This window comes from Rhagoletis zephyria, unplaced genomic scaffold, assembly GCF_001687245.7.
Source record: "Rhagoletis zephyria isolate East Lansing unplaced genomic scaffold, Rhagoletis_zephyria_1.1 Rzeph_scaffold_02559, whole genome shotgun sequence".
In the NCBI taxonomy this organism is placed as follows: Eukaryota; Metazoa; Arthropoda; class Insecta; order Diptera; family Tephritidae; genus Rhagoletis; species Rhagoletis zephyria.
The window spans coordinates 7,651-32,307 of record NW_016159643.1 but is presented as its reverse complement, the minus strand read 5'-3'; the positions used below and the strand labels follow the sequence as shown (position 1 = coordinate 32,307).

The 24,657-nt window shown below is 34.0% G+C and overlaps 2 protein-coding genes and 1 long non-coding RNA gene across 5 annotated transcripts in view; all 3 read left to right on the top strand.

The window, feature by feature from the left end:
- The first annotated feature begins 2,339 nt into the window (after positions 1 to 2,339).
- Positions 2,340 to 3,201, top strand: LOC108367143 (uncharacterized). The gene is made up of 2 exons (XM_017621731.1): positions 2,340 to 2,422; positions 2,499 to 3,201. Exons 1-2 carry the CDS (start codon positions 2,375 to 2,377, stop codon positions 3,114 to 3,116), a joined length of 666 nt encoding a protein of 221 aa, XP_017477220.1. The 5' UTR covers positions 2,340 to 2,374; the 3' UTR covers positions 3,117 to 3,201.
- A 4,113-nt stretch (positions 3,202 to 7,314) lies between these two features.
- On the top strand, positions 7,315 to 9,955 carry LOC108367146 (uncharacterized). 3 transcript variants are annotated; one of them, XR_001848209.1, is made up of 3 exons: positions 7,315 to 7,572; positions 7,750 to 8,029; positions 9,509 to 9,955. It is a non-coding gene; the product is annotated as an uncharacterized LOC108367146 (long non-coding RNA). The 3 variants fall into 3 exon arrangements; XR_001848211.1 differs by having other exon boundaries at positions 7,773 to 8,029; positions 9,509 to 9,954; XR_001848210.1 differs by having other exon boundaries at positions 7,762 to 8,029; positions 9,509 to 9,954.
- A 9,630-nt stretch (positions 9,956 to 19,585) lies between these two features.
- The window catches only part of LOC108367141 (uncharacterized), a 12,088-nt gene continuing 7,016 nt past the window's right edge, over positions 19,586 to 24,657 (top strand). The window contains 1 exon segment of the mRNA XM_017621728.1: positions 19,586 to 19,807. The gene's annotated coding sequence lies outside the window, so the exon portion shown is untranslated.

The window sequence follows — 24,657 nt, the reverse complement described above, 5'->3', positions numbered from 1 at the left end:
TGTGTAAGCGCCAATGTTATTATTATTATTATAATCTTCGTTATGACCAATTTTGAATAGATTATCTAGATAGATTTATTTTCACTGCTGTTTTTGGATTATTAATGAATAAAAATAGCACAAATTTGCATGGTTTTTCCTTAGATCCCGAACGGAAACCCAGATTCAAAGACAAAAAAAAACGTTTTGACGAAGCACCCCAAAGCAGGGATGATAAATGAGTTTTTTAATTTTGTGCCAAGTGGCAATAAATGCACTTAATCAGCTGAAAGGTTGTTTGCGACAAATTTTTTTTTCACTCCCACCTCAAAATTTTCCCTAAAAAAAATTGCCAGAAAATTTGAGCCCTTAACATTAATATTAAGTGCTTGACCAAGGCGTGCAGATTTCCCATTTAAAATACATACACGTAAACTTAAATATTTCCTTCTTCAATATTCTGCAGCTCAATGGTATTTTATGTTATAATCTTGGTCAATGATAGGGTTTCTTCAGAGTTGAGTGCTCTACAAAACTGTCCATTGCGGCGTAACCCTAACTCCCACCAGCGAGGTAGTACGAGTCACTGTACCAATTTTTTTCATGAAATATTCATTTTTTGCCCCCATTTCGTAAACAACAAGAGCTACAGAAAAAATGTACTGCCACGCACAGTGGTCTGATTGGAGAATCTAGCGGGAAATACTAAATATGAAAGTCTTCGATTCGGTACAAGGACCAACTATAATTTCTTAGTATTCATAATTAGCAACCCGAGTAACAAGTTTCGAACGAATTCAATAAATTTAAACAAATTTTTCCGCCATATTGGATTTTTGAAGCCTGACTGAAGATTTGTAATCAGTGGCCCTATATATTATCTCGCTAAATTCCCCATTCAGACCACTGTGCCACGTGGCATTATGGACTATGATAAAATAAGGTACATACAGTTTTATACATTTTAAATTTACCACAAACCCTTTGGAATAACTCATTAAGCTACAAATAACCATTTTTGAAATGGTCTGTGTGCGATTTAAAAACTATCCAGCCAGCAGAGAAACGTACTTTTTGCCGAAAGTGCAGTTTTCGTACATTTTTCGTATTCGGAAACGTTCAGAAAACGATTTCCATATTTGTTAATTTTTCGTATCCGAAAAATGTCTTCATCTTATTTCAAAACAATAATTTTAAAATATTTGTTCAACCTGAGCATTTGAAAACATGTACTATACGTATTCACCAGTAGCTGCGTGTGTAGAGAAGTGTGCTACTATTTGTTAGCTTTAAGGAGGTCCCAGGTTCGAATTCCGTCAGAAGCAACACATTGAAATTATTTATTTAAATTGAAATAATTGCTGAATCTTAAATTGTTTTTTTTTTTTGGCTTCCAGTAACTATGAAAAAGTTTCTGTGAAGTTCACAATGAAATTGTTTTCAACGAAAAATTGAATCAGACAATTTTCAGGAATAGTTTTCTGCACATACGTTTCGGCTGAACACTTAAGTGGGAGAATTGGTCTAAAAAACGTCCGAAAACGGAATCGGAAAACGGATGAAACATCAGGTTTTTATACGAAATTGTTTCCATTTTCGGATACGTTTCCGGATATTTTGCTGGTAAATTACCCAGGTAAATTACAAATTAGCTTAAGCTGTAATTAAATTTAAACGGTTGTGCTCAGTAGGCAATTGAAAAGCAGAGCCCTCTCTTGACGAACAAATATCACGCTCTGCAAGCCTCACATCATGCTTATCCTTTCATAGAGCGCCCAAACATAAACGATGTCAAACAAAGATGAGAAGGCATTGAGGGATTTCGAGAGAGGAAAGATCTATGGACATGGACATAGTTAAGCTTATAAAAATACAACCGACAAATGGTTGTAATTTTAAAAGAGAAGAATAAGATTGAAAACAAAAATAGTACATAATAACAGCAATATCAATGATATCATATATTGGTAAAGATACAATAAACAACGCCAAACAATATTTTAGAAGAAGGGAGAAGCAAAAGCAAAGACGAATTAAGAAAGGTGTATTACATTTAATTGGGATTGGTAGTTGGTTCTATCTTTTAACTATACTAACAAAGAACAATCTGCTAAAATAACAATACTTGTGGTTATGAAATGCAAACATTTTAATATCAAAAATGAAAAAAAATTTGAATTATAACTCATTACTTTCAATAAAAGGTTAAGCGAAAAGTAACAAATAATTTATTATCTACTATTATCATGATTTATTGCGGCGGTTTAATTACACATATGTATGCATTTTCTAATCTAAAGAATATAAGTCGTTCGGTATATTGTTTTTTTGTATAAAAAGGAGCCACGACAATAATGAATCCAATCAGTTCTTTAAGTCTTACCAAACATAGAAAATGAAGGGGCTCATCATAACAGCTTCTGTTTTGTTTCTTGTAGCTATAGTAATGTTTAATAAATTGATTTAGTTGAAGAGATGAAAGAATGTAGCTAACTAAGTATATACATATTTGTTTTTAGGCAAGTGCAGCTGATGTTCCATTGCCGATCATTAATTATGAGGGAACCGTTAACAATATAATAAAGGAAGCACAAGACGAAGCGCTCCGAACTGCAGAGGCTTTACAAGTTCAATATAAGGTAATCGTAGTGGAGCCTCTTCAGCAAGTCGATAGCGCTGTGATCAAGATTGAGGATCGTCGTCAGGAAAACGACAACTGTGTAGCAGCCAAAGATCAAGAAGTGGAGTTGGTTGTGGATACCTTTCATGACGAACTAAATGTGTGTGGAATTATTGCTGCTAAAACATCAGTAGAGATACTAAATGACGTTAACTCAGCCACACAACAATTGGTGTTTGATGGCTATGACGTCCTAAAGCTTTACCAGAAGTGCCAAAATTACAAAAATATTGTATTGAAGAATTCTTGTTATGCCAAATTATCAATCAAAGCCACGCTATATTTAAAAAATGCTCGTCGATCCATAAAAACTATCAAAGGAGCTAATAAGCGCGTCTCAGCCGTATTTACGCAATCAGATGCATGTACAAATAATGCGGCAGAAAAAGCCGTTACCGATTTAGATTTAATTAGTGTTGATGTGGAAACCTGCATCACCAAAACGCAATTCATTTAAAAAGTATTCACTGTACACCAGCAGAAAACCAAGACAATTAAAAAAAAATAAAGAAAAAATATATATTTATGAATACTAAGAAGCATTTAAGCAAGTTTGTCTTATTTGGAACTTTACTCGTATTCACCTATGTAAAACTATAAACATACTGTACCCTTTCCAACATTAGCTATGGCCTTCTTACCACATTAAATTTTTATGTTTACATGAATTAAATTTTCGGATCTGTTTAATATAGGTCCTTAGTAAAAGCATGGTTCCTCATAAAAATTTTAAAAATCATATCAGTTTGCCAATCTTTACCAAATTTGATATATATTAGGCTTTTCGGGATTTGTAATATGAACCGATGAATAATAGAAACTACTTTTCTTGGCCAGTATTGGCTATATTTCTTTGTTTTTATTTAATAAATAATTTTTTTTTTTTATAAATGTCTAACTCATTATACATATAACACTGTGCGATAGTAAATATTATACACAACAATCAATATAGATATGACGTCAGTAATTCAAAAAGGATTTAAAAATGCAGCTGAAAGCTGAATCCTGATCAATTAACAAACATAATATTTTAACAAATGCATCTATTATTTGAAAGCTATCCATTAGTTAATTTAAAATTTCATTTGACTTATATTTAAGGTCACCTTGAATATTGCAAGTTATTAATTAATTAAATATTAAATATTTAAAATAATATAAAAAATTCATAAAGCAAAAACACTATTAATATGTGTTATAATTACGGTGACCATTCGTACCGATTTTGGCGGGCAATAGCGATATTGAGAAAATTGTCCCGCTGAATATTTTTTAAAAGTCGGGACGTATAAGTGTCCCGATTTTTCTTACTTGTACCGATTAAGTCCCGATTTTCAGTGTACTCTGGCCTAAAAAAAATTTTTCGCACAAACGAGGCAGCACTTTCGTTATCACAAAAAGAACATCGAATATAAGTGAGCCGTAAACATAGCCAGCATCCATAATAATAAAATAATTAATGAAATTATAAAAAAATAATGCTATAATAAAAATGCCTCTTTAAATAAAAAGGTAGGTTTCAAACCCATTTATTTATTATTTATTTTTGTTATAAGAGTAATCAAAGAAAAATGGAACCTTCGAACAGAATAATGCTGCATGTACTATGCACGAGTTTGTAATGAATATATTTATTATAAATTGATTGTGGCAAGGTAAAAGTACAAAAAAAGTATATTTGGTTCATGATAAAAGACTAGGTAGATATCGAATGTCTTTTGCTTCCCTCATCCCCATTCAGTAATCAAGCTTTTCAAATACATCACTAGATAAGGAGTTCATCACAATGATATCATCGTCCATCAACATAGCGCAGACCGTTTCAGAGTTGAATCGTTTGCCACATTCAGCGTCAAGAGTGCAGCGGACATGAAAAAAAGCGTCGACCATTGCAATAGACGTTGCTTTTCCTTGATAATATTGACTGTTGAGAATACATATTCGACTGCAGCATTCGAAAATGGTAGACTCAACAGCTCAAGGACAAGCTTTGAAATGTTACCAAATTTTTTATTGCCTCCATCGTCTGTGAGCTCCTTGACTACTGCCCAGTAGGATTCCGTGCTCGATCTATTCGTAATTTTGGTTCTATGAACCAAGTTACTCTTTGACCAGTTGACTGAAAAATTCATTCGGGGTATTCTCGGAGTCTTGCAAAGCCCTTGCACGGTGCACAGATTGCACGGCAAAAACCGGTTTCGTGTGGGGCAGCTTTGCAAAACGGGCAAGCCATACACCGTGCAACAGCTTCGCAAGGCTCAGAGAATACCCCTATTGATTAACGTCCAACAATGCTAGATAGCCGAGTTACTAGTCCAGATATAACTTGGACACCCACAAACTATAGGACTGTTCAGGATAATGGTCTTGGATTTGCAGTTGGAATTTAATTTGCAAATTTTATGCTTGCTGCCATGGCAAGGGTGCGTTTTATTGTTGTGAATTTACAAATGTATCAGCATATGCACAAGATCCTGAAATGCCCTTATGTATATTTAGGGCTTCTTAGGGGAAATGAAATAATCTTAGGGTGAAGTTATATAAACCATCTGGCAACACTGTTCGCGGCGTACTGAGAGAAAAAGATATTCATGATCTCATTGCTTTCTGATTCACGAGGTTCAAGTAGCATTCGGAGCTTCACAACCAGTCAGCCCAGGGAAGCCAACTCGTGAGGAATTCTCCGATTTGGTGTGAATTTCAGTTTGAGTGGGGAGTCGGGGAATGGACCTTTTTTTTGTGGGGAATTTCAGTTCATTCAATTCTAGTACAACAAAGTTTCAAATGGTTAAAAAATGCTGTTGAGTTTTTAGAAATTTCTTTGTCGCAACTGCATAATAAACATCTTTCTGGAAAATATAATTAAAAGGTCGAACTTTTTACGAAAGTTTGTTGATTTTTTTTTAATATTGCACAAAGGTTGAAACTTGGAGTTATACGGGTTTCGTTAAAGAGTGAACTATATGTTTATAAAAAAAGTAACTCAAATTAAAAAAAAAAAAAAAAAAAATCATAATTGTGAAAACTTGGCAAAACTTGGTGCGACTAAAATTTGTTCGACCACTGTATGTATGTAAATATTATATAAAATTTTTTTATTCTTTATTTGTTAACTAACTTTATAAAAGTTTGGTTTGATTTATAAATACATAATAATAAAATAAGCAGAAAGAACAGCAATATATCAAAATAGATACATGTTTTTTGTAAATAAAGAGATATCTGAATGATATCTGGAGATGGGTGGGGAATTTTACGAAATTTCGGGCAAAATCGGCGAATTTCATTGTCGAAAACGGGGAATTCTGAAAAATGGGCTGGCTACCCTGAGTCAGCCTAAAAGCCTGATTATGGCAACTTAACTTAACTTAACGGAACGTAGAACTTAGAGAATCAAAATGAAACAGATTTCGACGTGGCATTAAGTTACGTTAAGTTTCGGCTGTTCAATTATAGGTAACACCCATTTAATAAAATTTTTTAAAGAGAACCGTAGTTTACGTTAAGTTGCCATAATCAGACCATAATGCGTCAACAAAAGTAGTAGTTAAGGCAAGTATATCGGTATGTTCGCAGTAGTTAAAGCAGTGTAACCACTTTGTGAGTAAATCCTCAATGAGGCGTTTCGGGTGCAATTGAGTTTTTTTTGGAGGATTTTTATTTTGAGGAATTTTTGAGGAACTCTCTCTCGATATCTTTGCAGACAACAAATGTAAAAGAGTTTAGTTTTCTTAAATTTTTCTCTCTTGCGTCCTCATTCGGTGAAAATTCCGTTGAAAATCAAACTTCAACATGGCGGCATTTCTTGATTTTTGTTTACATTTCCCACGCATGGCTTGTCAAACCTTCAAACACCTCCATGCGCAAAATAAATAGCTTTAAGGAAAGGGATAGTGTGGTGTTTTTCGCTCTTAAGCACATCTGCATTTGCTGCTAATTATTCAAAATATTATCGATAATTTTTTTCATTCCATCGTTATATTTTCAACTTATTTTCAACTTGCAAAATCTCGGTAACGAATGGAGAGAACACGCATTGTTCGATCATAAGGATGTTTATATTGATTCTTCATTAGATCCAGAAAATTATAGGACAAGTTTTTGAATTAAAAGATTCTTCAGGTTCATATAAGTTTCCCAATTAAAAAAAATTATATCTGCATTACCAATATAGCCCTTTTCCAATGCTTCAGTAGAACGTATATTTAGTAGTTTAAAAATGTGTAGGACTGACTTGAGGACCAGATTGAGCACTATATATAGTTGCAGAAATATTAGGTTTGTTTCACAAGCTACTCGAAGTCACTTCGAGTTACACATACGCGTTCCACAAGTAAGTTTTAGATTTTATGTGATAAACGCTGACAGTTTGAACTTTGCTCGAGTTTTTCTACAAGTGCATAGCTTGTGGAGCACACCTATTATATACAAATCAAGGCATTAAATAACGGTAATACTTTGTTTGAGCCGCAAGAACAAATGTGCCAAATGAATTGAAGAATGTAATTACTTTTTATACTATTTCTTTGTGTACTGCATTGCACTGTTTTAAAAATAAAATAAGTTGGTCACATTATTTATCCACATAACTATGCCGAAATATGATTGCCGCATTGAACTTGTTAACTTGAAAACTCAGTCGACATTTCAACATCAAGAAAGTCAGTGCTTGCTTTACCGCTTAAATACATACGTAGTGGAAAAACTAACTTAAAGCGCTTAAATAAAGTTTATATATGGAGTAGTAGCAGCGGAAAAAATTAATGTTAAAAGCAATGACTATTTATGGTCTCATCGTTCAAATTATACTAATTTGTTATTGAACTTACAGTGTTTTGATTATTTTCTTTGAAATATCAATTTCAATGGATTATGTGCCGTTGAAAGAATCGGACACAAAGGTTTAAAATGTAATCATAAATTTTGCGTGAGAATATTCAGAATTAAACACAAAAACAATCAGCCTTATTGCTGATGCTATGTGAATAAATCATTCTCATAACTTAACAGGCAAAACAATAGCAAAGGTGCTTTTTTTGTGCTTTATAATTTTTGGGAATATTTGTTCACATGGAATACGTAATAAGGCGATTTCGAAGTAAACAAATAGCTTCGTTCCTCAAATTTCCTGGATAAAACCTGTAAAACTGTCAAAAAGCAAAATTGCTCTGAGAGAGAGAGAGGAGAGAAACAACTCATAAAGTGCGGCAACGCTTTTCGGGTAAAAACTGGTAGAACTGTCAAATACACCTTGGACGCAATTTTTTGTCTACATAGCAGTTTTATCATTTGGCGATGTGCTAAATTATACGCAAATACACAAACTTACAAAACTTGTTATTTCTTCGCTACGATATATTTAATAAGGTGAGAATGCAGATGTACTTTTGTTTTTGCTTATTCAACTCTCAATTCGTTTGAACAATTGATGGTTTGACACTTTACCAGATTTTACCAGCGAAAATTCTTCGGGTAAAATCTTGCGACTTCTGACAAAGGGGAGATCGAGTTTACTCTCCCATTTTTCCCCTACTTTGCCAGAGAACCGAGTACGGGAACGCTTTCTGGTAAATTCCTGTAAATTCTTGCAACTTCTTCCGAATTAGGGTACGCAACTAATGTAGTTATGTGTAATACATAAATTTATTCACACTTTTTTTTTAATTATTAAAGTAATTTTGAACTGAAGTTAGCTTGTATATACATATATATATATGTACTTATGTATGTACGTCTGTATTTGTGCATATGCTACATACCAATATTGGCAGTGTTGCCATCTTTTGATTTTCAAAAAGCACCAAAAACTTGGAGAAAAAGTGTTTTACCATACCGAGCCCTAACCGCCAAAATAACGTAAGCGACATTTTTTTCAAAATTTTCTTTTTGATGCAGAAATATTCCTAGAGCATCTAGATGCATTTCTGCATCAAAAAGAAAATTTTGAAAAAAAAGTCGCTTACGTTATTTTGGCAGTTAGGGCTCGATACTAAAAGCACCAAATTTTTTTGAATCAAGGGATGCTTTTTTCATAACGTAATACCGAAGTACTGATCATTAAAACTGGTATATCTCGAGAAAGAAAAATCGAATCGCATCAAACGAAAATTATGCCCTAATTATAAATCAGCAAATAATTTGATGTTTTCATTATATAACCCCAAATATCGCTAAAAACCGTGTTTTTGGCACTTTGATGTTAGGATATCTCAAAATTCTAGTGGTAGAGCAATTGTGAGGCCAGATTTGGATTCAACACCAAGAAAAGATGTGTTTTACTCAGGTGGTAAAAGAAAAACAAAATTGGTACAAATAATTAGAAAATAAAAAAAGAAATACTTAATTACTTGCGTACTAGCATTTTCAACGCGAATAGAATTTAACAAGGTGGGTTTGCATCTTCAGCTTTTTATCAATCATTGTTGTATTTTAGTCCATTTAAATTTGTAGGTTCTTGTAAATTCAGTGCTGCAACAGCCTTAAATATTTCAAATTATTTCAGGTTTTAACTATCTCGAAGTAATTTTAGTTCAGAAAAAAAGCACTAAAAAAGGCACTAGGCACTAACTAATTTTTTTTGGGGTTTTAATTTTCAAAAAGCACTAAATCTAGTGCTTAAAGCACCAAGTTGGCAACTATGAATATTGGCTTTGTGATTGCGGTAAATATGTATGTATTATTGAATGAGCGTAGAGCTAAAAACCGGTTTACTACTATTTATTAACCACAGTTTAAGGGTAAAAATAATGCGGAAGCAATTAAAGTGTAAAATGATAAATTTTCATAAGAAATCAAATCCGCTCAAGTGTTCAAGCAAAATAAACAAATCTTTTTTATCTCTTTTAGATTGGATGGCATTATGTAGATGACACGGCTACCGGATTATGGATTACAATTGAATGAAGGAAAATCGCAGTTTTTGGCAAAGAAAATGTTGTATATATGTATATCTAACGGCCGTACTTCGATGTTTTTCATCTTTCTACCAAAAGTTTACAGTTTTCGAAAGAACCTAAGTTATGTTAAGGCTTAAATATTTGCAAAGTAAATACATATGTAAAAACGTTTGTTTTATATAGAATTTATAGCAACGAGCTGAAAAAGTAAATGAAAATATTTTACTTTTTTTTCTCGATACACATCAGTACATACATACATACATATGTACACACTCGTATGTAAATGTTGAAAAATAAATAGAAAAAATATATGTCTTATTGATAAAAATAAAAATGTGAATTCGGAGAAATATTTTCGAAAATCCTTTCTTTTACCAGAAAGGTGGAACCTCAAGGGTAGTCCCATACTTACATATTTGGTTTAAGTTCCGATCATTTTATCATGAAAAAATTAACAGTGCTCCTGAATTTTTATATGAGAATTGAAGGCGGTGTTTTTTTGCTTAAAAATTGCTTGCTAAAGAATGTGTTTCCAATAACTATTTTCACAGCTGTAGTTACCCGGCAGTATAATTTACAAACTCAGAATTAGTCTAGTTATATTTCTTACCTATGGGGTTTTTCGAGCTTCTCTTCCGATTTGTGACGTGCGCCTTGATGTTGTCACACAAAGAGGAGGGTCCTACTGTTTTACGCCGACTCCGAACGGCGATTGTAGTTTTATCAGAAGCTCTTTTTCATGGCAGAAATACACTCGGAGATTTGCCATTGCCTGCCGAGGGACGACCGCTGTTAAGAAAAAACCTTTTTCTATATTTTTTTTGCGATGTTGCTTTGACCAGGGTTTGAACCCAGGCGTTGCGGAGTGGAAGCGCGCACTGCTTACCACTACAGCAAAGCGTCCACACAGTTAAATTAAGTCACGAAAATTAAGCCTAACTGAGCTTCAAGGCAAAAAGGCGTGTACGCTTTTCAACTTTCACAGGCGGTTAGTTGAATCAAAAGTTTACATCACTTACCTGAATTTTGAACAATGTAAACTCCTTTTAAATAAAATGATTGTGTACGATTAGGAAATAATAATATTCTGAGAGAAATTTTTGGAAAATTTCATCACTGCTATAAAACTTGAAAAGGAGGACAAGGAGGATATTTTGCTCAAAAGGAGGACAGNAATGATTGTGTACGATTAGGAAATAATAATATTCTGAGAGAAATTTTTGGAAAATTTCATCACTGCTATAAAACTTGAAAAGGAGGACAAGGAGGATATTTTGCTCAAAAGGACAAGAAGGACAATATTTTTGATGAGGACAATCCTCTTCAAAGGAGGACGGTTGGTCAGCTTATCTTTTATAACAAGAAATAAATGACAATTTGTGTCAGAGCAATAATTGGGCCGGTTACTTTCGGTCTCTGGTTTTCACTTATTCCTCTTTTTAATGTAAAAATTTGCTTCTATAAATAGAAGTTTAAAAAAATGACTTTTTACTAAAAAATTTCTTGTTTTAAAAACTGTCTTTAGAAGGCGCAAACCTTTTTATTTATGAAGCAATTTTCTTTATTCTTTCGCTTTCTCATCTATTCACTTCTAGATTTCCGTTTCTGCGTATACATTTATAAGAATAGGCAATAAGTACAAATAAAGAAAATAAGCAAATAGAAAATTTGATAACGAAAAGTGAAAAAGCTCGCATATGCCCGCTGTTTAATTATTGCCATTTATTAGAGGACAATATGTATCCATTATATATTAAAGTAATCTCCAGTGGTTAATATGCGCTTACCTTTATTTCCCAATAACACAGGGCAACACTGATTTTGATGCGGCAAATGTAAGAGCTGTTTTTGATAGACTTTTTTGTGCTGATTACGAATCCGTAAGTATAAAGTTTCCATCACCTCCAGAATTTGAAAAAATCACGTGGTTTGCAATATTTGAAAAGCTCTAGCAAAGAGACAAAAGCTGATACAACATTCCACTAATAGTAGGGGAGCCCAAGAGAGGATTCGGGACCCTGCATCCTGTTGAGTACCTCTGCCAAATCTAAGCCATCTATGTAGAGCCGCGCACATACGAGAGCTGATCGAATAGTAAAAAAATGACGATTTGAGCGTGACGCAAGGGATGGGGAGGGTCGCAAACTTGCAAAAAAACGTTACCTGGACATTCTCGAGCGCGGTAATTCTTTTTTATTATGAAGTAAAGAGCTAAAGGATAACGGGAAGTACATAATCTGACGATTTCCACATGCCGCAGTAACGCAAGTCGTCAGAAAAGATTAGCGCGCGCATTTGCTGGTTTTTAAAACTACTACATATTTTTCTACCAAATTTGTTATTTTTTGATTTGATTGCTGTTTTCCGTGCATATTATTTGTCACAATCATATGACTGTAAGTATACCCAGCGAAGCAAACGCTCGCAAATGATACCAGTAATACCAGTGATACCGTAAATCGACCCTTCCGTACACCCAACCCCACCATACATTTACATTTTTGAAAGCCTTTAGATCCTCTACCCGCCGCTGGATGGAAAAACATCACATGACCTTTCCTTCTTCCCATCATATCATCTTCAAAATTCAATAGGTCAAAATGACGCTCGAGTAAATCCTGATTTAGCATCGTGAAAATGCAATCCCTGCACCTTGACCCGATGGTCACTTATAGTCATTTATTGAACAATAACCACAAACTGGACTATTGTGGCAAAATGAGCTTTTGCTGTTTAATAAATGACTGTAAGCGACCATAAGATCAAGATGCAGCAACGGTATTTTCAGAGATAGTAGTCGAGACTTCTGGCTTTTATTTAAGCCTAAGAGGAAGGTTCTACCACCTTCTGTTTCTTTGCCAGAGCTCCCAAAATATTGCAAAAACGCTGTTTTTTGACCTGGTTTTTCTCAAAATCTGGAGCTGATGGAATCGTCTGAAGTGCGAGCGCCGCGAGAGTATTTTGCTCGTGCCACTCTCTGTCGCTACGAACCACATTCACGAAATTAACCACTCGTTGTATTCACTTGCTGTGATATGAGTGAATGTTGTACTAGCTTTATGTGAAACCAATGAGTATTGCACAAAGTTGCATGATTTTAGCTAATTTAGTGGATGTATTGAAATTCCTCAAGTGATTCGGATAACTCGGGTGGAATTTTTTTCTGTGTAGAGCAGATGCTCGTACAAGTGAAACGGAAATGCTCCTATTTTCATCTGGCACACATATAGAATCGTTTGGTTTGGTTGATTAACCGACTTCGAAAAAAGGAGGAGGTTATCAGTTCGTCGGAATATTTTTTTTTATGTGTGTTACCGCATAACTTTGGACCACGTCAACCGAATTCGAAAAATGGATTAATGTCCTAGTCCAAAATTAGCTAGTACTACTTATGTATGTGTATACATGACATTGCAAANTTTATGTGTGTTACCGCATAACTTTGGACCACGTCAACCGATTTCGAAAAATGGATTAATGTCCTAGTCCAAAATTAGCTAGTACTACTTATGTATGTGTATACATGACATTGCAATTGTCAAGCTGTGAGGTTGTACTTATATTGTGCTCTGATTTCGGCTTTCTATTTGCTAAGTTTATTGTGCTAATTCTGAGTTAAAGTTGTGATAAAAAGTGCCTATGAGCGTCTTAGTGTGAAATAATTGAAGTTTAGTGAAAGGTATTGTGTTTTATATTAAACAAAAGCCGTCATCGATTCGCCAACAGTTAACGAGTGGCGAAACGAACGAACTCAATGAGGTACAACCAAACTCGCTATCGTCTATCCGTGCTAGCTAACTTTAGCCGTCATCGATTCGCCAACAGTTAACGAGTGGCGAAACGAACGAACTCAATGAGGTACAACCAAACTCGCTATCGTCTATCCGTGCTAGCTAACTTTAGCCGTCATCGATTCGCCAACAGTTAACGAGTGGCGAAACGAACGAACTCAATGAGGTACAACCAAACTCGCTATCGTCTATCCGTGCTAGCTAACTTTAGCCGTCATCGATTCGCCAACAGTTAACGAGTGGCGAAACGAACGAACTCAATGAGGTACAACCAAACTCGCTATCGTCTATCCGTGCTAGCTAACTTTAGCCGTCATCGATTCGCCAACAGTTAACGAGTGGCGAAACGAACGAACTCAATGAGGTACAACCAAACTCGCTATCGTCTATCCGTGCTAGCTGACATTTGCCGTCATCGATTCGCCACTTCTCGCTCGCTATGTTTGAGTTCCGCTCGTTTAAAGAAAAATTTTGCATGTGAAAGCAACAACAAAGTTAGCTAGCACGGATAGACGATAGCGAGTTTGGTTATACCTCATTGAGTTCGTTCGTTTCGCCACTCGCTAACTGTTGGCGAATCGATGACGGCTATTGTTGTTGCTTTCACATACAAAATTCTTCTTTAATCGACCGGAACTCAAACATAGCGAGCGAGAAGTGGCGAATCGATGACGGCTAAAATTTAATTAAATTTCACTAGCATACAGTCTAATCTTGCCGAGTCATTTGTTGCTATCATTGTTGATGTATCCTTTGTAGTTAACTGGATTCGTTTTGTTTTTGCACTTTGTTCTACTCTGTTTGTTTACTTCTAGTAATTCTTGTCACAGCTGTTGCGTTGCGTTTATTAAGTGTCATAATTACAGTGTTACTCAAACTGTTCGCTACAGTTACTTAAAGCTATTTACATCAGCTCCTTAATTGTTATAATTTATTTTGTTTGTCTTTTTATTAACAAGTGTTATTACCAGGGAACGGATTTTATGGAAATTGCCTTTTTTTCTGCTAACGAGATAGAGCATATTCGATTAAGAATGTCCACGATTTAGCTTTCTCTGATTCCATATATACACATTTGATGTTGCCTTTTTTTGCCTTTTTTAAGATATTTGCCTTTTTTAAGATATTTGCCTTTTCTACCTTTAAAAAAATGATTATAGCATTTACATTTTTTTTTTTTAAGATTAAAAAATATACACATTGCCCATGCGGCTTATAGAAGCGCAGAGACCTCTTGCCAAATTGGTGTTGGAAAAATTCAAAGCCGTTTTCTCAGCTAACGAAGGCTTGGAGACAATAAGGGGTGTGGATAAAATTGTAAAGGGCGAGGAAAACGCCCTTATTCCTGATAATATGAACGTTTCAAACGATCCATATTTAAATCACTTGTTACTTGTATCAACTTACGTCGAGCACACATTTAGTATATTCAAGGCTTTTCTTCGCGAAAATCGAATGAAAATGCTGCCAGAAAACTTCAAAATGCATCTTGTGGTTCAATGTTACTACAACTATACAGATTAAAGCTTTATGAGTTAGAAACTAGAAAGGATAAAATAGTCAAAGATTCTAAGTACAAATTTTCCATATAATGAAACTAGTTCATAGTTTTTCTCTTTTTACTTGTAATATAAACATTTCTAAAATAAATGTATTTTTTGATTGTTCTTCGTATTTTCTGTCTTTTTTTAGTGCCTCTTTCTGCCTTTTTCGCTATTTTGTTTTGCCATTTTTGCAACACCTAGGGCCTTTTCCTGCCTTTTTCACTATTTTATTTTGCCTTTTCCAGCCTATTTCGTTATTTTATTTTGCCTTTTTTTATAGGTTTTTAGGTCCTAAAAATGCGTTCCCTGGTTATTAAATAAATCTTTCAATATGAAGTGCAATCTTGATACTTGTCAAATTAAAAGCGATTCTGATCGCTACTGATCGTGCTGGCTTTGTGATGGTATTTACCATCTAAAATGTGCTGGTTTGACAGGAAGAATTCTGAACGCTATTAATGATGGCAAGGGCCTTCGCTGGTCTTACGTAAAGTGCAGGTCCACCGAAGTTGATCTTTTCAAGTTATTTAGGCTCGTTTCTGTAACTCTTCTCTACCGATTATATCTCTATTGGTAGAGAAAAAGGTGGCAGATCTACCACAATGTGGTAGAAGTCCGATCACTGTCTTCATAGTCCATCTAAGGTAATAATTACCGTTGCACCTCAGAATAATCTTCCGACTGACTTAATAAATCTATCTTCCCCATGTCCTCCAGCATCAGAATCCTCAGCCTCAAAAAAGCGTGTAACGAAATTTGCTTCGAATAATAACGAGCCTGAAGTATCTTCCCCTTCCCCAATTGAAGTGGTGACATCGTCATTAAAGCCTCCACCGCCTTCCCGCCAAAGAAGTCAATCTTTGTCTCTAGATTTTCGAGAGACACTACCGACGATATAAAGTGTTATATCTCATCAAAAATTAGAACTGTCGACTTAAGCATCAGAAAATTTAATTTTAAATACGAAAGATATATTGCTTCATTTAAAACTGACGTAAATTTAGATAATTTTAATGCGCTGCTTAGTAGTTATTTTTGGCCCCCCGGAGCTTTCGTTCGTGAATTCGAATATAGGCCCAAAAAAGGAAATAACTCTGCTAATATTCCCCGTCATAACACTGAATCAAAAAACTAATTATTAAATCTGCTTTAAGTATTTATTACCAAAATGTAAGAGGCTTAAATACTAAATGAACGAACTTATGCCTTAAAGCCCTTGAATGTAATTATAATATTATTTCTTTTACTGAAACTTGGCTGAAACCTCACATTTTCAATTCAGAGATTTTTCCAAATAATTATCATATCTATAGACAAGATAGGGAGGACAGAATCGGCGGTGGCGTACTCCTCGCTGTAGACTCTTCAATACCATCTGAAGTCCCTCAAGGTAGCCACCTAGGCCCGGTTCTGTTCTTGCTTTTTATAAACGATATTTCTACAGATACACAATTTTCCAAAATTTTAATGTATGCAGATTATGGAAAGCTTTATAAATCGTACGTTTCAATGAAAGAAAGGTCTTTGCTACAATCAGACTTAAACAGCATGGCTTACTGGTGTAAAGTAAATCGTATGCCTCTAAATCATAAGAAATGTAAAGTAATGTGCTTCTCGCGAAGAGCTGTTCATCCCTCTTCTTATACAATAGGTAACCTGGAACAGGTATACAATTCTGTGGACCTTGGTATCACAATGGATCCTAAGCTTAATTTTAATCTTCACATTAATGTGACAGTCAACAAGGCTAAAGGTGTTCTTGCATCTGTGAAACGATGGTCAAAAGAATTCTGTGACCCTTATATCACTAAAACCCTGTTTACGACATTAGTTAGACCGATTTTGGAATACAGTTCGATGGTTTGGAATCCAACGTATCAAATTTACTCAGACAAGATAGAATGAATTCAAAAACAATTCCTACTTTTTTCCCCTCNCGATGGTCAAAAGAATTCTGTGACCCTTATATCACTAAAACCCTGTTTACGACATTAGTTAGACCGATTTTGGAATACAGTTCGATGGTTTGGAATCCAACGTATCAAATTTACTCAGACAAGATAGAATGAATTCAAAAACAATTCCTACTTTTTTCCCCTCTTTCTGAAAGCTTGTAAAACTAATTCTGAATTGCACGACCCACTCCGTTGCTTATGCCAGGATTTTAACTCTCGTTCCAGCACGTTTGATGTATCAGATCCGCTTTTCAGTATTAAGAAAGCGGTACTCTTCTCTCTCAATAAATGAATTATTAACATAAAGGCATAAAATCAGCTGATGAATTTAGTTCTGTAGCTGAACAGTTTTAGATCTCGACACTTAAAAAAGTCCTGCCTATCGTGACTCGGCGCAAAAACTTAAAATACTGGTTCCGTACGTCATGCGGACTGCGCCCCTCGTGCGGATGGGCGGGAATGGAGGGTAAAAACCGTTAAGATTATTATTATTACATATGTACATATGTATGTATATCAATTCGCTTCTAGGGGATTCTTCTCTAGATTGAAAACTGCCGGTTAATATTCGCCGGGCCATTTCCAGTTCATTTAACCTTGATGTACCCCAATGCAACAGGGCGTTACATAAACCACACGCTTACATGCGGAAAAAATGTGCCAAGAAGACATTGAGATCTCGTTTATTAAAAGAGTATACAAGTGAAATGCACGCAGAAGAATCGGTTCAAAGCGAAAGTGAGATGTAAGCGTCCGTCTGCCCTGACATGATTCGATGTTATTGTTCTCATTGCAGTTGATTACTGCCGCTTTTATTAATTGAGTGGAAGTCAAACGCATAACTTAGGCGTACATTCTTATTTCATATATGCAGATACATAGGTACACTGAGGGAAATAATAGTTGTGTTTGTTTAAAAATTATCCCGTAACTTGCCAGCAACTCTCCAGTAATTTTATTTCTAAGAATTCACTCTCATAGAAAAAATTTGCAAAAAAGTACCTGAACGCTTTTCCAGTAATAATTTGCAAGTTTCATGAACAGCTGATAAATTGGTTGTTTATTCGCAGCAAATGTCTAATAAAACAATATATTTTATATTTAAATGGGTTTATTTTGTGAATCTCAACAATAAAAACACACAAACAGTCTCCTTATTTGTTTAAATTTCATCCAGCAACGTGCGATCAGCTGTTTTTCGTACTGGCAAATTCTTACAAGTAAAAATTTATCCAGTAAAACCCAGTAAAAACTTGCAACTTCAACTGTCATTTTTCGCTCTCTCAATTTCCCCTACTTTGCAAGTTTTTGCGTACGAAAACGCCAAAACATGAAAATTCGTAAAAACTTTTACGGGATTTTACTGGAAATGAGTAAACAAACGCAATTATTGCATAGCAAAAATGAATACTTTATATTAAATTATCGTTTAAAAATGTTCATATTTAAAAATAATACTTTCATACCAAGATTTAGCACGCAAGTATTTGAATGTCCACATCTGAGTATGTATATGTAAGTGTACATATACCCAGTGCGAAAATGGGAATGCATTACCTGTTTCTACCAGGAAAAGATTAACAACTACGGTTGAATGAAAAGATGCATCGCAATGTAAGCGAGCGGATGATGTGTAGTTTTGTAGCCACAAACAAAACAATAAGTTTGAAAACTAACTCAAGTATGTTTTTTCACATTTTCTCAACAGCTGCTATAGCCGAATAGATGTGTGTTCGACTACCGTGTTGTTGGTCACGGGTTCAAAACCTGTGGCATGGATTTTATTTTGTATTTCTTTTTTTAAATTCTATATTTAAAGTTCGTAAATCGACATACGACCAATTACTTTCGTATGACATTGCTGTGGAGAAATTCTTGCATCATTTCGTGCGTAAGTTATAGGGGCTGTCCATTACTTTTTGCATTCCCAGACATTACCTGTTCCCACTGGGTATGTACCAAGCATGCAGAGTGTTGACAACACCCACGTACATGCATAGTACATGTTGATCTCTACAAATGCACTAATGGCGTGCTGTGGTGTTGATGGAAATTCAACATTTGATATCCAGAGAGGGCCAGGGTTCGAATTCCAATGCAGGCAACATGCAAATTAATATTTTTTTGTTTTGTTTTATCTTGATTATTCACTTCACGGATGCTTCTTCAGAACGAACGCGGTCAATTTAATTTGCGTGTAGTTGAATTGAATATTTGCCACTATAAAGTAAATTCGTTGACGTTTATAGTAAGATCAACTATGTTTCTGATTGGTTTTAATATTTTTTTCCCTCAGTGTACTTNTCCATTACTTTTTGCATTCCCAGACATTACCTGTTCCCACTGGGTATGTACCAAGCATGCGGAGTGTTGACAACACCCAGGTACATGCATAGTACATGTTGATCTCTATAAATGCACTAATGGCAGGCAACATGCAAATTAATATTTTTTTCTTTTGTTTTACCTTGATTATTCACTTCACGGATACTTCTTCAGAACGAACGCGCTCATTTTAATATGTGCGTAGTTGAATTGAATATTTGCCACTTTAAAGTACTTTCGTTGACGTTTATAGTAAGATCAACTATGTTTCTGATTGATTTTAATATTTTTTTCCCTCAGTGTACTCGCGCGCATTTATGTACATATGTATGTACATGCACTACATTTATGAGTCCGTCGGCTAAAGCTTGGCGCCAGAACCAGACCGACTCATTCAGTCAAACTCAAGCCGTCGAATTATACACAACCCAACGGAATAAATGCGGGATTTGTATAACTTTATAAAATCTTAAAGTCTTATCGCAGGGCGCGATGTGTACACTCAAACTCACATATACCAAAGTTTCTGAGGCTGGTTTTCAATATTTTTGGAACTAAGTGTATAGTATATTGTATCAACTAAACATTTTGTGAAATAATAAAGTTAATTAATTAATTTAAATTAAATTTGGTAACTACATATATCAATTATGTATATTTGTACATACATATGTTTGTGTATAAGTATAAGCCTTAAAGTAAAGATGTCATTCACATACATATGTAACTAAGTAGTACAAAAACACTTTCTTGTTTTTAAACACTTCCATATATACATATGTATGTATGTATGTAAATGCACTTGCACACATGTTAAGATATTTTAAATGAGTTTACGCGTACTTAAGTCATCTTTATTAATAAGTGGGTGTGGTTGAGTTCAGATATTCGCATAGATTTGTATGCATATATGTACATACATACATACTTAGATATGTCTANCAACCCAACGGAATAAATGCGGGATTTGTATAACTTTATAAAATCTTAAAATCTTATCGCAGGGCGCGATGTGTACACACAAACTCACATATACCAAAGTTTCTGAGGCTGGTTTTGAATATTTTTGGAACTAAGTGTATAGTATATTGTGTCGACTAAACATTTTGTGAAATAATATAAAGTTGCTTAATTAATTAATTAAAATTAAATTTGGTAACTACATATATCAATTATGTATATTTATACATACATATGTTTGTGTATAAGTATAAGCCTAGGCGCATTTTTAAAGTAAAGATGTCATTCACATATGTAACTAAGTAGTACAAAAACACTTTCTTGTTTTTAAACACTTCCATATATACATATGTATGTATGTATATAAATGCACTTGCACACATGTTAAGATATTTTAAATGAGTTTACGCGTACTTAAGTCATCTTTATTAATAAGTGGGTGTGGTTGAATTCAGATATTCGCATAGATTTGTATGCATATATGTATGTACATACATACTTAGATATGTCTGCGGTGACCAGATTTGTGTGGGGCCAAAAATCGGGACATTTCTAAAGCATCGAATCCGCACATACAATTTTGTTATTAGAATTATAAGTTAATAGTAAAAAAAAGTTTTTAAAAGCAGCTTTCTAATTATGAACGAAATCGGACCATAAATACTGGTTTACTAAATATCTCGACAAAACAAAGAGAAACAACTTGAAAAATTATAGCAAAAATGTGTGCATACAATGTGTACGGTGGCGAGAATGTAAATAGGCAAAAGACATTTTAGCATGTTTTGGCTACTTTTGTTTGTTTAAAAATTGTTTATTATTTTTTTATGAAAATATAATTTACTATCTAAAAAACATGTAAATCAAAACTTCAAACTTTGTAAACATTTATAAAAATTCGACGAATTTTAACAAATGTTTATGAAAATTTTAAACATTTCAATCAGATTTTCTAGAATTGGTTTGAATCTTTTTGTGCGCTTTGGCAATCAGCCACTTTAGGTTTAATATTTATTTTCGTCCAAATTCGAGTTTTCATGCAGAAACATAAAATTTAATTACATTTCTGATAAAAATATCAAAGCAAAATATATAAAATGCACAGCAATTTTGACGAGTAAAAAATCCGTACAAAATTGTTTTCGTTGGCGTTCATTGTGGCATACCTTTTGCGTCTGGCGCTTTGCTGGCAAAGTTATAAATGTCACGCAAAGCTACAAAGTTTTATCTGGCATCAGCTTAATTATTTGTTTGCGCAGTTTCTTCCATACAAAGTATGTTCAACAATTTCTTTTTATGGAAAAAATGAGCAACACCTTCCACAAAAAATTTACAGAAAATCAACGGTACTCATGTTTCTGAGAAATTCTTACTTACATGGTATTTGTTAGATACTGAGCTACACTTTCATAAAAAATAACAAACATTAAATACTCGAAAAGAGAATAGCCAAATAATGCTAAAATGTCTCTTCCCTATTTATATTTTCGGCACTGTATCTACAGCTTATAATTTTTATACAATGATTTTTTTGAGGGAATTATTATGTTTTTATTATTTCACTTATTTCAAGATAGAATCGTTACAGAACAAACAAAAATCATAGACTGAAATATAGCGGGGTACCAGTTTGACAGAATAAAATATTACCAAAGATCATAGAAAATAAGGATGCCGCCTGTGTTTACGGTTCCTTTATATTATATGTCCCTTGTAATTTGGCGATTTTTTTTGGATATTTGCGCATAAAAATTTAAGAATTTTTTCCAATTATAAAAATATACAAAACTTAGTTTTCCACGATAATTTTACAGAAGAGGCTAATGAACTGCGGGATAAACTTGATTTAAGAAGCATATTAAAAGACTGCCAAAAATGTTTAATCACCCTAATCGAAGATATTTTGAAACGATTACATTGTCAATTAAATACTTCTAAAAAAGCTTTGGTTTTGTTACCAGAAAAGTGTGTGAATCACAGGAGGGCGAGTTTCAGGGACCTGCCAATTCACTATTTGACTTTGAAGGAAAGAAAAGCAGCGGAAACTGAATATTTAAATATTTTAACTTTCCCACGGAATAACTTTTCTCAGAACTATTTCGTCTGACTCTGAAGAAATTAAATGTTTGAAAATATAAGTAAATTCGTATTATTATCCTTGCCGCACTCACATGCTTTGTTGAGAGTGTTTTTTCCGTAATGAATTCAACAAAGACTAAGATTCGAAATTGGATGAGGTTGGAAAGCCTTAATTCAATAGTTCGAATAAAGTGTTATATGAAGGCTAATAGTTTCTGCTGCAAAACGTTTCCAATATCAAACAGTATGTTATCAAGGTTGAATAGCTCAAATATGAGAACAACAGAAATGTAAATCATTCAGACACTATAGGTGACTTTGAAGAAATTGTTGAATACCTGATCTCTATTATAGGTTTTTATCTAATTTTTAGCGCCGAGCTCTTAAAGGCGGATTGTGCACTTAATCAATTGATATGAGTTCTAACAAATTTAATAATTGCGCAGTCCTATTGCAAAATATGTTGAAACCAATATTGTTTGTACATCACTATTATATAAGTGATTTGTCTTATTTATTATTACCCTCTGAGGGTATTATATTCGTTTTTGGTTTTAAATACTGTCTCGTTTTTAAGATAAAAGATTTGTTAAATCGATTTCATGAATTTTATTAAAAAAAAATTGGCGATTTTTGGCGAATTTTTTTTTCAGAAATTGCGCTCTTTTTTTAAACAAACTGGACACCCTGCTTGTGATAACGAAGTGCTTTTGGGCCACAGTAAAGGGAGACTTGTTAAATTAATAAGGAAAACACCGAAAATTGGGATTTAGTTGGTACAAATATGAAAAATCGGGACACTTATACGTCCCGACTTATAAAAAATATTCAGCGGGACAGTTGGTCACCGTAGATATGTACCATTCGCATTAGACCGTATCACAAATAAAAGTTCAATTTGTTCCAAGCAATTCTGAACACTTATTATGAGGGTATTTCAGGAGTGTAAAACCTTTTTCGGCATCCTGATGTCCTATTTCTTTATCCTTCAACAACGATGTATGTATCATTTATAGAAATCGGACATCAAATAGAAAAACAGGTAAAGAAGTATAAGTTCGGGCGAAACTGAACTTTATATATCCGGCGCACGTATTAAATAACGTTTTTTCGCCATTCTGTAAACTACATGAAAAGTTGGGGTTTTACGCCGATTTCAAAAATTTTCGATAATATACTTAATTAGACTTAATGTAATATTTAATTGAACTGCGCTTGGTAGAAATCCATAAAGCGCTTAACGATATGAACTTAAGTAGTCATAAGTGTGGGGTGTAGATCACATTTTCTGAAAATCTATCTAATAAACTTATTTCTTTTTAAGACATTGTTGTAAGTATTAACTTGGAGTAAATTATTATTATTATCCCTATTTATTATTAATATATAGGAGATATAGATATGGCTAATTCGATTACCCAGATGCACATACATATGTAGTCAGAAGTGGGCGGTACCACGCCCATATTCCAAAACTTTGCAATAATATCATTTGCTTCTAAAAGATTATTGCAAACATCGATTTCGAGTTACGAAGCTTTAATAGTTAGATACTGATTTATCGCAACTTTCGTATTTCTTTAAATTATCGTTTTATGGGAGGTAGGCTTGGGGCTGGATTCTGTAACTATGAGTTTTCAAGTGTACACTGAAAATTGTGTACGCTCTTCATTTTGCGATTCAGAAAGTGTGAGAATGAGTTTTAACTGTCAAAATTGTGTATACTTCTCTTCCGACAAACTCAATGAATTTTATTCGGTGAGCTTTTGGTTGTGAGTTTTGCACTCTGTGTACACTAGATTTTCTACAGTAACAGAATCCAGCCCCTGGTTATTGTCAAAATAAGCAATGTTCGTACCAAGTTTGGTGTGGGTTCGTTAAGCGACTACTGAGAAACAGGATTTCTTTATAAGTGGGCGGTGTCGTGTACAAGGATATGCCATGTCTGTCCATCCGATGGCTAAATCGGCTTCTCTTTTCATTCTGAGTAATACATATGTCTATAAGGGTGGTCCTTAAAATTAAATGAACGATCTTATACAGTCTCACCCCTCAATCGGTAATACCACGTTCAAAGAAATAACATATATATTTTGGTCCCGATTGAAGTCGGTTAAGGCGCGTCGCACAGGGGGCAAAGGTCAGTGTGGTTTATGGAGACTGACCACTCTAATGTCTATATCTATCACGATTCCTTTAGGTTCGATCCTCGGTTGGAGCGATTGCGAAATTTTTTTTTGTTTCTATTTATTTTATATATTTTTTATTTTATTTGATCTATATATTTAATGTTACTTTATTTTGTTTTCATTTGCTTTATTTTATATCACATTTTTTATTTTACTATTAGTTAATTTAAATTTTTAGAGTTGAATTTTAATAAAAAGTCAACAACAACTAACTGAAAGCAACGTAAAAAAAATATAGAACTTATAAAAAAAA